At 40.2% G+C, this 14,694-nt stretch overlaps 1 protein-coding gene across 2 annotated transcripts; it reads left to right on the top strand.

Moving 5' to 3' along the window:
- The first annotated feature begins 176 nt into the window (after positions 1–176).
- LOC124056248 (RNA-binding protein 6) lies at positions 177–14,221 on the top strand. 2 transcript variants are annotated; one of them, XM_046383478.1, is made up of 23 exons: positions 177–311; positions 970–1,040; positions 2,025–3,582; positions 3,693–3,782; positions 3,903–3,972; positions 4,855–4,928; positions 7,901–7,975; positions 9,009–9,300; positions 10,036–10,193; positions 10,317–10,417; positions 10,507–10,576; positions 10,670–10,745; positions 11,044–11,102; positions 11,195–11,315; positions 11,585–11,682; positions 11,843–12,187; positions 12,271–12,420; positions 12,546–12,611; positions 12,813–13,040; positions 13,126–13,200; positions 13,285–13,382; positions 13,486–13,537; positions 13,625–14,221. In XM_046383478.1, exons 2-23 carry the CDS (start codon positions 988–990, stop codon positions 13,718–13,720), a joined length of 4,005 nt encoding a protein of 1,334 aa, XP_046239434.1. In that variant the 5' UTR covers positions 177–311; positions 970–987; the 3' UTR covers positions 13,721–14,221. The 2 variants fall into 2 exon arrangements, with proteins under 2 accessions (XP_046239434.1, XP_046239435.1); XM_046383479.1 differs by having other exon boundaries at positions 198–311; positions 13,628–14,221.
- The last annotated feature ends 473 nt before the right edge of the window (positions 14,222–14,694 follow it).

The raw sequence follows: 14,694 nt of genomic DNA, 5'->3' as shown, positions 1-14,694 counted from the left end.
TTTCACAGTAATCTTTTAGCAGAACAAAACATGGCAGGTTATCTGTGATTTTTTTTTTAATTAATCCCTGCGTCAAAAAGCAATATGACAGCGGTTGGATTGAATAACCGCTGTGTGGCAGCATTTCCCCCCACAGCATCTACGTCTTGCATACATGCGAGGAATACAACGAAGAAGAATTAGCTTCGCCCCACTCTTGCAGCAACAGAAGAAGAAGAGTCTCCATTTGTCATCACCCGCAGAAGCCATCGACGGCCTGGGTAACAATCCCCTGCAGTATCAATACTGAAATCGAGGAATAAGCAAGCGAGGTGGGTTTTGAAGAAATAATATCTATGAGTATATTAATGAAATATTTTGTCATTTAAGTGCCCTGTGTTTCAGAGGATGCTGACCAATTGCAAGCTACACCCCCCCAAAAAAATCGGATCTGTAATATTAGTGTTAGCCAAGTTAGCTCCCATATCGTCACCCTATGAATGGTCTTTTACTAAGGTGTAACATTTGTCTTAATGGTCTTTAGTTTGCTATGTTAATCACGTTATCCTTACCATCGCAATGCAGACGTAACATTGAATTGCTGAATTGTTTTTGTTCCAGTATAGTCGTTACGTTACTTGTTTATTATGTGGCGCAGATTTGATGAAGGCCTAGTAATAGCTATTAGCCGGCCAGACTTTTGTGGGCCACCGTCAGCAATCACGCCACCCAATGCTGCTTGACCGTGGTTAAACCTATGCAGCCATTTTTTAAGTATCGTCACGGCAGCACCTAAATAACACAGTCGTCAAGATATTAACAATCACTTCTATACGGCCGTGCGCTTCAAGATTTCTAATCACTCTTATTTTGTGTTGTATTGTAAAAGTCTATTTCTGATCAGTTATATTATGACCTGTCATTGTCAACTTAAAAGTGGTGCATTCATTTTCCTACATAAAATGATGCAAGCCTTTATTTCACTTCCAGATAAGATACTGACTTACAATGTGGAATGGACCGGGGCCAGGGCAAGGACCACGGGGAGGACCACCCTTTCGGTAAACAAGCATCATTCAGTTATAAAACAAACTTTAACTAAGTAGAGCATGATATCCACACTATATATACCTTTTTGAGATGTCCATGGAAATAACCCAGTACCAGGTAGTATTCAAACTTCTCCAGTCAAACAGTGCTGTTTTCTGTAGGTGGACAATATGGTTCAAATCTAGTATTATGATATCTAATTTTATAATACTGTTTTGAAGAATTGAGTGTCTGTATTCATGATCAAATTGCTAGGTGGGGTTGGGGAGGTGTAAAAATTTTCAAACCAGTTTGATATCAAGTCAAACACTGGACCTAAATGATATATTGAATTTTACCTTTAGATGCCAAATAAATCACTAAATAGCATGCATGTACATAATAGTTAATATTATAATGTTACAGTATCCTTACACTTGGATTATTCCACTATAGATGTCCTATATTCCAGTTTCAGCATGAAGAGAATGAGATTAAATTGAGCTCTTATCTTTTTGAAAATGGCTCATATCAGATAACTCATTAAGGTTGATTAGGAGATAATGCTGTGATATTTTGCCATTTCCTGATGTTCATCCAGTCATGTTTACCTGAGGAAGTGCTTACCTGTGTTTGAAATGTTATGTCAGTAAGGTTCACATGAACATATACTCATCGACACTTGAACTCTGTTAGCTTGCATATTTACATTATGACAGGAAAGAGGAAGTAGTTTTGTCGTGTGGTGGTGTGGCTGTAGTAGGTCCACAGAGCATCAACATACCTGGGACTAGCTGCATCTTAATACATAACTGGACCAGACTGGCAAAACCACAGACCTACCCAACCCCAGTCTACAGTTCCCTGCCTTTTCTGTATCTCTGCATTTTGATTGGCTGCGCAGTTTTGAAAATGAATTTATTTTTCCTCTCTCTGTGATTTCATTGTAAACTTTGTTGTTTGGTTATTGACATATCAAACAATTCAGTAGCCTAATATGTAATTGTATATTTCAGTGGTGATCATCGTGGAGAAATGTTTGGCGGCAGAGATCGTCCCATGCCTGATTATCGAGGTAGAGATGGGATGAACATGGGTCCCATGGGTCCTATGGGTCATATGGGCCAAAGACCCCAAGATCTGCCACCTATGGACATGAGGAGGATGGATGGACCACCCATGAGGGGGCGTGATATGGACCCATGTGATATGCGAGGTAGAGAGCCAAACAGAGATTTTTTTGGACCTGGAGAAGATACAGACTTCAGTCTTAGAAGGCAGTATGAAACTGCCATCAGACAGAAACTGATTAATTCTTCTGGTTTCCCGGGACCAGGCAGGAATTCAGTAGATATGGGAGGGAGGGGCATGCCACCACTGGAACCAAGCAGCAGATTTATGAACATGAGAGACAGAGAGTCATTTCGTTACGACATGCCACAGTTCAACAATCCCAATACTGATGGAAGGAGAGGGGGGTTCCCCTTGAACAGAATGGAACAAAATGATGGATTTAGGGACATGCGGAACAGACCCCCAATGGGCATTGGTGACACTAATCGCTGTGATATGGACTTACCTCCACGTGAAAGGAGAATGATGGACACTGACAGAAGAGGAGGACCCCCTTTCAATCCAAGAGGAGGATTTGATTCCGATACAGATTTCAGAAATCGTCTTGGACCGCCTACTGAATTCAGAGCTAGGGATCGATCTCCATTAAGGTTTGGAAACAGTGATGTCTCTTCAGTGGACAGGGCAAGATCGGACATAACTCCAGATGTTGCTGGCCCTCGGAGATCAGAGTTTATGGGTGCAGAAGACACACGCAGAGAAAGAGATTATCCAGATTCAAGTGGCAGTCCCCTTATGGATTATCGAAGTGGTGAAGAGATGACTCTTGCAGAGGAGTGGAAGAACCGTCAAAAGGACAAGAACCCTTTCTTGAACATGGGTAAAAGTATGGGCGGTGTACCTGAACCCAACTTCCCTGTAGGTTTTGGCAGAGACATGAATGTTAGAGATCCACCACCATTTCAGGAAAGGAATAGGCAATCTGTGGAATTCCCAGGTAAAGATGTTGGCTTTCCTCGTGGTGACAACTTTCCTACTATGGAGCTACCATCAATTGGCAGCAAAGTTCCACAAGACTGTCCCCTCCCAGAAATAAGACCCCTTACTGGCCCTCTTGGGAGAGAAAATGAGAACAAACTTTGGCTCGGAGAAAGGGACTCAAAGCCTAATCAGAATAAACCAAATCCTGATGAAAGACCTCCTTACCACAAAGAGAAGCTTCAGCCCCCACATGAGATTCAGGTGCAAAGTGATTGTTTTAAAGGGTTGAAAGACCTCCCACACAATCAAGGCCCTGCCAGAGGTAAGATGGGGGTTGAACGCGATTACCAAAGCAGCAGCACTGTACAACCGAAAGACCAAGACTACAGGGACATAGATTACAGAACAGGATCTGGGAGGGCTTTCGATTACAAAAGTGAGGCACTTGAAGCACCAGAGAAGCTCCTCAAAGAGTCTAAACCAATCACACCTTCAAAATTTAGTGAGTCAGGTTCTCAGGTATGTTTATTTTTTTGTGATTTGTATTTGTTTATACAATACATTTGCATTTAGTGTTATAATGTTTTTATGTTTCATAACCAGAATTGTAATAAATTTTTTTTTGAAAGGATCAAGATTACAGGAGTGCATCAGTGGAGGACAAAGTTTCCAACACAATATCCATAACTGGTATTCCAAAGACTGCCACAATGGAGCAGGTAATAAACAAACAAAAAAGCAGCATTGCGCATTAATATTTATGCCTGCCAAGCTTTGTTTCTAATGGTTGCATTGACACTCATGGTATAGCGCACTCATTTTTATATTTTCATTTGCAGATTCTTGGTGCCTTTGTAGATCGTGATGGTGTGGCAATGCAGGGGATGAAAATCAAAAACGTTGTGCCCGGTAAGAATTAAGTTTCTCTGTGAAACTGGGGCAGTTGATCGCTAACATGTCCCTCGACATTTCGCTTTTACGACATTCGAAACTTCGCATTCTTTCTTTTTTTTACGTTCTTGGTTGCTTTTGTTGTTGGTGGTCTGTGTGAGCTCCATTAGGAAAGGAGGGCTTCTGTTATGCCATTCTTTTTCACACCTGAGGATGAAGAGTCATTGTCAACAATTACATCTTTAGGATTCAATATGAAGAGCTGTGGAGAGCAATATTCAGTGTCTGTCACAAAAGATCTATGACAAGTCACTGAATGTGTCAAGGGCAATTTACATTTACTGAAATTGAAAAAACAATGTCAACAAATCTGAAAGGGAGACTGCCTTGTTAGTTCTTTGTTGATCCTGCTGATCTAAACATCTGGTTTAGAGTGAAAGTTTCACAGTGGATCACCGTAGATGACGCCAGGCCTTTTTGTGAAGATTATGGCAAAAAGACCATTAATTTTGCGCAAATACATCAAAGTGTTCATCACTAAAAGGAATATGAGGCCCCTTTTGAAATTTTTTTCTGCTCAAATAGTGAATTTTTCTGTGTCCATGTTGCACACTGCACAGTTGTTCACTGCCACTGTTTTTGGATATCTTTTTAAGGCCTGGCTTTATTGAAGCCTTTCCTGGTAAGGTCTGATATGACGTCAGTCATAACAAGAATGCATAGAAAAAAGCATAAGCAATATGTTTTCCTGAAAAGGTATGTGTGTCAGTAATGGTGTAAAAATTCGCTCACACTAATCTCGATTTATTCACGAACTGCTGTCTTTATGTTTTACTGGGTGACTGTCATTACTGGCATTGACTAACAAAAACCCATCTGTATTTTAAATGCTATCCCCAGGTTACAGCTACGATACGGCCTATGTGGAGTTTTTAAACCTCGAGGATGCAGTCCACTTCATGGAGTCCAACAAGGTGGCCCATCCTCGTCACTCTACGAAGGCCATCTCTCCTGTCAGGATTATGAGGGGTTGAGAGGGCACTTAGTAGATGGGGGAGGGACAGAACCTGGGAAGGGATTGCCATTACTTTTAGTCAATGTAGTTTCTTAAGGAAATATCAATTGTGGACATTTTTAGATGCTAATATTATAAACCTAAACAGTTCATCCTAATTTTACAAGTTCTTACCCACAAAACCATAATACCACAGATCACTTGTTTGGCACTTAAAATATTTAGGAAAAATTTTCAGCAGAGTATATGCACATAATAGGTTTCCCTCCCTGTGTTTACTTGCCCTACTTGTCCTAAATTTTCCAATTTCAATCTCTCCTTGGGATTGTCACTTAAACACTTAGGTTTCCTTTGTTGTGATTCAGCCAGTGTAAGGAAGAAAACTGAAGGATCACACTTTTAAGTCTTCATGTCTTAAAAAAAAAAATATTGGTTTCTTCTTCGCTTGCCATGACTTCCAGAGAACTTTCTGCTGTCAAAGAAACCACAGTTTTAAACACTTTCTTTACCAATATCTTAGCCAAAATTCAAACTCAAGAGCAGTCCCGAGTTTAAAACAGTTCAAAGGGGCTGGTTTGTGGTGTGTTTTTGTGTCGGTACAGGCGATATCTGGAGTTCAAATTTACCAGGAATGTGTATCGAATCTATTGGTCAACACAGCCCCTTGCTGGAGGATATCACACTGGTCTAACAAAAGTTGAGCCAGGTTCAACCTATTTTTCAACCAGATAACCCTGTGTTTTGCTGACGCCCTTTGGCTTGGTGCCCCTGCTGTGCAGCTGGACTGGACTAATTGAAACGATTTATACAAGGCGCAAGTCTGTTTGAACTCATCTTTCGTTATTGAGAACCCTGCGGTTATAGTTTTGACTGTTCACATGCAGTACTCACTTTCTCAGTTGACTTTCCAAAAGAGAATTATCATTTTGAGATTAGAAGTAACTTTGTTTTGGTTTTTTTTAACCCTAGAAAAAGATAGCAATTTTAGGGCAGCTATTGGATTTTAGTCATCACCATTGGTATAATTTTCTCAGCCATTTATAGCTATACATTGCTTCTGTTTTTTTTTGTTTTGATTTTTTTATAAGCAGTGTGGCTCTGTGGATGATGTTGTCAGTTGGTCTACCAGTCAGTTGGCCTACTAATTTGGTGAAGACTGATTAAACTGAGCAACTGTTGTACAGATAATTATTGTCCCCAGAGGATGAATCAGACTGGCTTTGGTAATCCTCTGATTTTCCCTCTAGTGGCACAAAGAGGTTGACGTTTTTGTCTTGAAGTGAAATGTTGCAACATATATTGGACAGATTTTGTTTTTTGCACTTTTGTGTCATCTCAAGCAACCAGTAGGTCATAAGTATCTCTGCATCTTCTTGATGGATTAGCACAAAATTTTGATGCCGATATCAGTGGTTTCCATTAGGATGAATCCTAATGATTTTGGTGATTTCCCCTTTCTTCTAGCACCACCATGAGGTTGAATTTGGGGTTCAGAGTGAAATGTTGTGCATTTTGCTGCTGACTCACTGTAGTGATCCCTGTTGGAGTCCAAATTTGTCTAATACTTTGGTTTGTCTTGTTATACAGTCACTATTTATGACTTTGGTTTTCTTTTTCTTTTCCATGAGTATTACTGGTTCACAAAGCCGCTTGTGTGGCTGTAGTCTTGTCATCTTAAGGGTTCTGTGGCAGTCCTTCTGTGGAAATATTCTTTCACCAGTTCAAGACATCTTCCTTTATCTTTGACTTTCCTGAAGGGCACATATCATCTTGGTGATATTCTCTTGAACTCATCATCAGTGCATTTTGGGCACTAGAATTTCTACTCTTTGAATTACCTTGAACAGTTTGTTCACATCTTGATGCAATGAAGTCTGTCACAGATGTGCTTTGGTCATGTCTGTAAAACAATGCTCTAGCTTTGGGGTAGTTGGGATTTGTTGAATTGTTGATGTGTGTAGCAGTTTGTATGCCTCTACCATTTCTAAATATGAAGCATTTGGTTGCCACAGCTTTCATTTAATTTTTGGCCAATGTCCTTCTGATAGGTCAGGATAAAAACTAGATGATGCTGGTAGTTGTCAGTAATTTTAATATCACCAAGCATTCAAACAGCTACTTGGAAGCTATCATGAGTGGTACAGGACAGACTTAATGGATGATTATGTCTGTTTTGTCTAAATGAAGGAGTCTCTGGAATTAACTGCTATTGAAGTACATCTTTGAGATGCACAACTTACATCGCAATTATGGATGTTAAACACAATGGTAACCATTTACAAAGTACATCAGGATGTGCCGTGTGCTTTGAAACAGCTCAATTCTCACACTATTGAGATACTAAGTCTGGTCTTGAAAATGGGTCGCTTGCGATCGCATAGTCAGGTTTGTGTACCTTACATACTAAGAGTCTGATTTTCATTTTGCACTATGAAGTTCTGTTTTCTGTTGGATTGTGTTGTGGATAATCAGTTGACTGTTTTAATCAAAATGCCAGAAATTGTCTGGTTACAGCTTTTAAGTTGTAAGGATTTGCTGCTTTTGTTTGTGTCGTGTGGTAGTTAAATTGTGACGGGCCCTTTTCAGTTGTTCCTGACATTTTCTGGACCAAATGATCATGCAGCATAATTTTTTTTAAATCTGTTAATAATCTGAAGATGAGTCAATATTGAAAATAATTGTTAGTCGCAGCCCTAATTTGTAGTTTGCTTTAAACTATTTAGCTTAGCATGGGGAAAAATGGCCTGTTTGAAGCACGATCCTCGATCTTGGCTTGGCACACTACCATAGGTTTGTTTGCCCATTTTATCCTCAGCAGTGAAGAGGAGGGCTAAACCTGCCACAGTGCATGTTGGGTCTCATTGGTTTTATTGAAGATACAACCCATCTATGTTGCATGTTGCTCATTTATCATTTCTGTTCTTCTTTCAGGGGTCGCTAAAGGTTGGCACTAGAACAACATCTATGAAGTACATCCAGCCAGACGACTATGAAAGAAGTGTTCATGTGAGTGCAGTGACAGAAAATGATTTATTGATTTTTCTGTAGTTGACTATAAATTCTCAAACAAAAGCTTGGGTTTGAATAATGCTGGGTCATGAATAAAGGCACTACAAAAACAAATTAACATCTCCTGGTAAAGGTAGCAACATTTACATGGTATTAATTCAGTACCAAAACATAGACATACAATTAAAACTATTCTGTTCTATGACTTTCTCTCTTTCATAAAAAAATACCTGTATTAATCATTGATTCTTCTAAACAAACTACCGCATTTTCCGGACTATAAGCCGCTACTTTTTTCCCACGCCTTCAACTCTGCGGCCTAAACAACGATGCGGCTAATCTATAGATTTTTACGGGCTAATGGCCCAGTGATGCGAAGAGAAAGACGCTAGTTTTAAGTGTAACTTTTAACAGTCATTTTGCGTGTCATGCACATACCGTTCATGGAAAACACTAAAAAAAAATGCATATGATGCAGCTTTTAAGTTAAAAGCAATCGAACTGGCTGTCCAAGAAGGAAATAGAGCTGCTGCATGTAAGCTTGGCATAAATGAATCAATGGTGAGACGTTGGAGACGGCAGCGTGAAGAACTGACGCAATGCAAAAAGACGACAAAAGCTTTCAGAGGTAATAAAAGCAGATGGCCTGGACTTGAAAACGTATGTGCGGCCTATATGTGTACAAATATTTATTTTTTAATTTGGTGGGTTGAGCTTATACTCAGGTGCGTTCTATAGTCCAGGAAATACGGTAACAAACGTAAACAGTTCTTGGCAGATGTTCACAATAAAACCCATGGATTATACACTGCATGGTTTAATTGCAGTAACAGAAAATAGAGGTACAAGGTGATAAGATGGTGGTACAGAGAAGAGGAAGGCTTATTAGTAATGGCTCCTATCTTACAATAAAAAAGGCCCTGCACCTATTTTAAAATGTTTGGTTTTCATTCACTATGGAGAGTATCACTTTCTCATCTTGTTTACCACTCTTTAAAAGTAATTAAAAGTATTCCTGTCTCTGAATTAGGACTCAGATCACAAAGTACCACAACTTCAGGAGCCCCAGTTGCCCAGACCTGGTGAACCTTTGGAAGAATCGAAGACCAGCCTGAATGGGTCAGAATCCAAAGGCTCTACAGAGCCGTTGTCCCAAAGCCAATGGCAGCGTAGTTCTGACCTGACTCCAGAGGCCTGGCAGCAGCAGGTGGATGAGCAGCGCCAACAGCAAGAAACCGAGCAGCAGACAGAGTCTTGGGGCAGCCGCATCCATCCTCATCACAGTTCACAGCAATCTGACTCCGTCTTCAAAGACAGCAAAAGTATGTTGACCTAAGTTCTCATGGGCCTGTATAATGAAGGATTTGGGGTTAGCAAGATAGCTTCAGGGTTGCCCTGGGTTTTCAGGGTTACAATGTTGGTTCACTGCTATGGTTACTAATGCTGCATAACTAATCTGCTCTGGAGGTTATGTTTACGATAACAGACAAATGCATGTAAGCCACCGACTGATCAGTTAGTTGGAAAATAATATTAGCACTCATACAAGAGTCTCCTTTTGGCTGCAAGCTATAGCTTTGCTTTTGTATACCCACATTATCTCACAAAGCACCTTGTGTCTGTTGTACTTACAAGGTGTGAAATTGCTGCTTTGAATTATATTGCTTTTAGCCTTGATTATGTGTTTAACTTCTTTTTTTTGTGTAGAATTTTTCTTTTGCTTTTTATTAGTAAAATATGCAGCCAGTGGACTGTCCATGTTTGTGATAGGACGTATGATGCAAACACCACCCTTTTTTATGTGAATGGTGAGATTGGAAACTTCTGAGTTGACTGAACTAGTTGATAACCACCTTTGCTTAAACCACTTAGCATGATCGTGGTTGTTAAGTTCACAATGTCCTGGCTAATACCTGAACTTAATTTGTACCACAGGCCTATTGTTTTCTCTAAATCTTGTCGTAAACCCTACAATCCATTGACATATTTGCTCATGTGCTATTGTAATTCATAACCAAGGCAGGTAAACAACATTTTTTCCTTATGTGACTTTACAGCCATGATAATAAAAAATGTGAAGCCCACCACCACAGTAGAGACTATCCTGAAAGCCTTGGACCCCTTTGCATATCTGGATGAAAGAAATGTTCGTCTAGTCAAGGCCAAACAACCAGGAGCCAAGTGCTTCTGCTTTGTTGACATGGACTCCCATGAGGTGTGTTTATAAAAAATGTGCATGCAGTTTCCTTTTGATTAATATTATATCAGAGTTTGTTTTTGTTCAGTGTTTCCTTATGACTTTCCAGTACTTACTTACCCATTGTGTCTTCTTTTGCAGCAAGTGACCCGTCTAGTTGAGCTCCTCACTAAACCCAGACCCCTTTATATTGATGGAGTCAGAGTTTATGCCGAGGTGGCAAAACCGCTCAAGAACCAAAAGTAAGCCATTATTTTGCAGGGATTTTGTTATCAGCCATGTCTAGCAAAGAAATGTTCTATCATGTTTCTGAATATTTTGTCTTTTTCAGTTTCAGGAGAGACATTGACAAATCAAATAGTTCCATCCTTGGGTATCCACCTGAGGCCACTGTAATAGGGGTAAGCTGTGGTCTCTTGTCTTGATTTACAAAATTATATGACAGAAGAGGTTGGTGAGAGCTCTAAGATGACCTGTGATTTTTGACATCTCAGCCCCAGCAGTACCCACAGCCTCCACAATACTTGCAACCTCTGCCACCACCCACTGGTGCCCCTGCTGGGGTTCAAGGTAAGACCTGCTCAGACACCACAGACCGTGCCCTCTGCCTGTTATATTCTTATTTTCTCATTATTTTTGCTGTGTTTGGAATGTTTCTAGACGTCAGCAATTTTCGAGAAACATAGTTGATTGTTGAGTCTCAATCTCAGGTCATCAAATACTCAATAATCAAGAAAAAAGAGCTTTGATATTGGCAAAGATCCAAATTGAGTAATCAGAATTGGATCAGAACAGGGGGGAAAAAGTGTCTCAGTACATCAGTACAACATTAAAATGGTTCAGGTTGTCTCACTATTTCTGTCCCCAGGTGACTTAATGACTGGCAGCACTAATCCTGCTCTTCCAACAGACCTAAGTATTGGACAGGTAGGTCAGAAAGCAAAAAGCAAAGTTGTATTTGTCTTATCTCAAAGCTGGGCAAGAGAAGTAAAGTGTATATCTCCTTTAATGTCCTGCAGGGAGTTGGCTATGGTGAAACTCCAGCTGTGGATTCCTCGTTCAAGGCTGGTGGACCCCAAGTGCCAACAGAATCAGCTGGGATGACAGTTGGCTCAGACGGATCGCAGACCTACCTTTTTGGTAAGATAGAAACATAGAAAAGTGTTAATCCTCATGTTTGCATAGTTTCAACATTGTAGTAAACTACTCCAGTATAATTCAGTGTTGTGATTTTTTTTTACCCAGCAGTACAGTAAATGGTCACAAATTCCTGCACAATTTCTGCACTTAAATCTAATTTCTGACTTTTTAGACTTTGATCTACTTCAGCTTTGATTGTGAAACATTTATGTGTTGCTGTGGACTCAAGATTTTATAAATGTCTTATCGATTTATTCTAATTCCTACAGGCTCTGAGGTTCCAGACATGACCAACTACTTGTATGATGCCACATCTGGCTTCTACTATGATCCTGAGACAACGTTGTACTACGACCCAAGCTCAAGGGTGAGAAAACAGGGCAACGCAGAGATTTAGAATATTCTCTGGCCTATGAGGACAGGGAGACACACTGCTATTTAAAAATAATAATAATAATAAAAAGATCTTATCACATAACCTTAAATATGTCTTGAATGAATGGTTTTTGTTCCATTTTTGTGTGTAGTATTTCTACAATGCTCAAACCCAGGAGTACCTGTACTGGGATCCCACTTCAAAGACCTACATCCCAGTTCCAGGAGGGAACTCTGCTGAGACCCAAGCTGGGACCATGACTGCTGAAGACCAGGCCATTCTTGCCAACCCAGCGGCTGATGCTCCTTTGGAAATGAAAAAGCCATCGTCGGTGCCTCCCCTCACCACAACATCTCCAGCCCCAGCTCCTGTTTCTGCGGCCAGCTCTGCTCCAGAGTCTGCCCTGACTTCTACAGCAGCTCTCGAGAAGAAAGATGACGACGACTCCGCTAAAAAAGACAAAGAGGAGAAGCCGAAAAGTCTTGCTGCTGTCAAGGTAGTACTTTAGTAGCAGACTACAAAATGTGAATTGCAGATGTGCAGAGGGAAAATGGTTAAGAAATGTATGGCTTTTTGCAGATCATGAAAGATATGGAGCGCTGGGCAAAGATCCAGAATCGTCAAAAGGAAAGTGTTCGCGCTGCATCACCAGTGCTGAGGGGTGGAATGGATGACGACAAGAGGCAATCAAAGTCAGCTGATGCTGGCTTCACTATCTTTGAGAGGAAGGTTAGGGTCACGCCTCCAACAATCATCTATTCTGCACTTTCATTTCAACAATTAATGTACTGCATCTGTAAGGTCTTTATTATGTTGTAATTATTTTTGGCTCTGTGCTTTATCTCCATTCTTAGATCTCAGGTGCAGATGATCTTTTTAAGAAGCCCCTTGCGCCTCCTAAGAAAGATGAAAAGTCAAAGGTGAGACTCCATGCTGCATGGTGTCAATTGCTGGTCACACTTGATTCACCTTTACTTCCTTCAGTGTGGCATTTTAAAAATGAAATAAAGCGAATAAAGTAGGATTTATTATTTTTTTAAATGCATATATTCGCACGCATACAATTTTTGCATAATTGAGGAATTGATGACAATCCACAATTGTCTCGTTTGCTTCCTCAGCGTCCAATGGGCTCCTTGGGTCTGCTTGCATCAGACTATGCAGCCGGAAGTGATGAAGAGGTGGAAGAAGATAAGGAGGAGGCAACTAAAAGTAGTCAGGTCAGCCAGTCTCAAGACAAGGACAGCAAGCTGACAGACTGGAAGAAGATGGCCTGCCTGCTGTGTAGGAGACAGTTTCCCAACAAGGACGCTCTGATCCGCCACCAGCAGCTTTCCGACCTGCACAAAGTACTAGCTGCTAACTTCTGTATGACCAGTAGTTGACACTGACCTTTAAATATAGCCTCTAATATTTGAAGTACTCTCTCAACAGCAAAATATGGAGATCCACCTTAAGATCAAGAGGTCAAAGAAGGAGCTTGAGGCACTGGAGAACCAGGAAAAAGAAGTAAGTTAAAATTAATGGGGTAGAGAAGATGTGCTGAGGTGGGTATGTCACTTGATGACTAAAGATGGAATGTGCCCTTCACAGCTAAATGCCAGGGAACCTTCCAAATCACCAGAACAGAAAAGGAGAAAACACCATCACCAACAGCCACAGCATCATAATACCTGGGCTGGGAGCTCCAGGTATGTGTGCTTTAACTGATTGTGTTATTGAAATTGGAAACAAAGCATTTAAGTAGCTTGAGTACACACATTTTTTCCTAAACCATTTGTTCTCTACTTTCAGGGAGTCAAATAAAGTCAGTGATAGACCTGGTTTAGGATCTGAACCTGTCCCGGTAGGTGTGAAGCATTATTTCACTGCTAAATTTTATGTCCTCTTCGTTGTTAGTTTATTAAACCTTTCATTGCACTCTTCTCTTAAGCAGAGGAAAAAGAAAGAGCCTGTAGTTTGGGACCACGCCACCTACAAACAAGCAGTACGAAAAGCCATGTTTGCACGGTTCAAGGAACTTGAATGATCTCATCTGAACACATCCTCTTCTTTGATATGTGAATTGTTAATATGATGTACTTGGCCACCTTGGCATTAAACTCCCATTGACTGTCTTTACTGTTTATCTGCCTTGGATGTAATGTAATTGTAAAGCCACAGTTTTCTACACTTGAAGTGATATGATATAAATTGCATTTCAAGGCTACAGCTGAGAAGTTAAAAGAATTATTTGACGTCCTCAGCAATGAATGTTGTATAGAACTTGTTTAGATTCAAATATTTTGCCCATGTTTTATGTGTGGCCTGTAAGTAGAATTTGTGAAATGCGTCCAGGTCTTTTTTCTCTTTTATTTCTCTTTTTTTTCTTGTTTTTTTTTTCTTTTTTTTTTTAATAATACTGTCACACTGGCCGCGTTTACATTTGTTTTAAAACTCAATTTTTTACATTTTCATGGGTCGAAATTGCTATAATATGTAAACATTTTGAAGTAAAAAAAGATATGGACTAACCATTCTGCCTCAAAAATGTTTTGTGTCTTTTTATTGTAAAGAATCGGATGCAAGAACCAGTTTTTATAGTCTGCAGGTAGAATTCTGCCATATATGAAACTGGTCTCAGCAACATAGTCTCTTGTCCACCAGGTGGCAACAAGAGAATATGTTTTGTTTAGTTGTGGATTATTATGGGTTAGTATGAAGTAGCCAAGAAAGAATGCTGAATCAGATCATCGGAATCAGCATCAAAAATATGAATTTTAAGTGATTGTCTAATATATATGTATAAGTAATTAAGATTTAGTCCATGGATTCCAGTAAAGACTGTTCTTGTCTACTTGCCTTATGCGTTTTCACTCTTTGCCACCATTTCAGTTCTTGGTGGATGCAGCTTAATGCTCCTCAGTTGTGCACTGCGGCAGTCAGAACATGAAGCCTCTCCTTTGACCTTTACTGATGTGAAGGAACCAGCCCTCACCCTCCCTGTGGCCATGGTTCAATGAA

This window comes from Scatophagus argus, chromosome 3 (genome assembly GCF_020382885.2).
Source record: "Scatophagus argus isolate fScaArg1 chromosome 3, fScaArg1.pri, whole genome shotgun sequence".
NCBI lineage: Eukaryota > Metazoa > Chordata > Actinopteri > Scatophagidae > Scatophagus > Scatophagus argus.
Note: the sequence above shows the minus strand (reverse complement) of the source record. Positions and strands in the feature narration are given on the sequence as shown.

Coding starts and splice junctions, on each gene's coding strand:
- LOC124056248 (XM_046383478.1), top strand. CDS start 988: ATGTGGAATGGACCGGGGCCAGGGCAAGGACCACGGGGAGGACCACCC. Junction 3,973..4,854: donor AATCAAAAACGTTGTGCCCG/GTAAGAATTAAG, acceptor TGCTATCCCCAG/GTTACAGCTACGATACGGCC. Junction 10,194..10,316: donor TTGACATGGACTCCCATGAG/GTGTGTTTATAA, acceptor CTTCTTTTGCAG/CAAGTGACCCGTCTAGTTGA.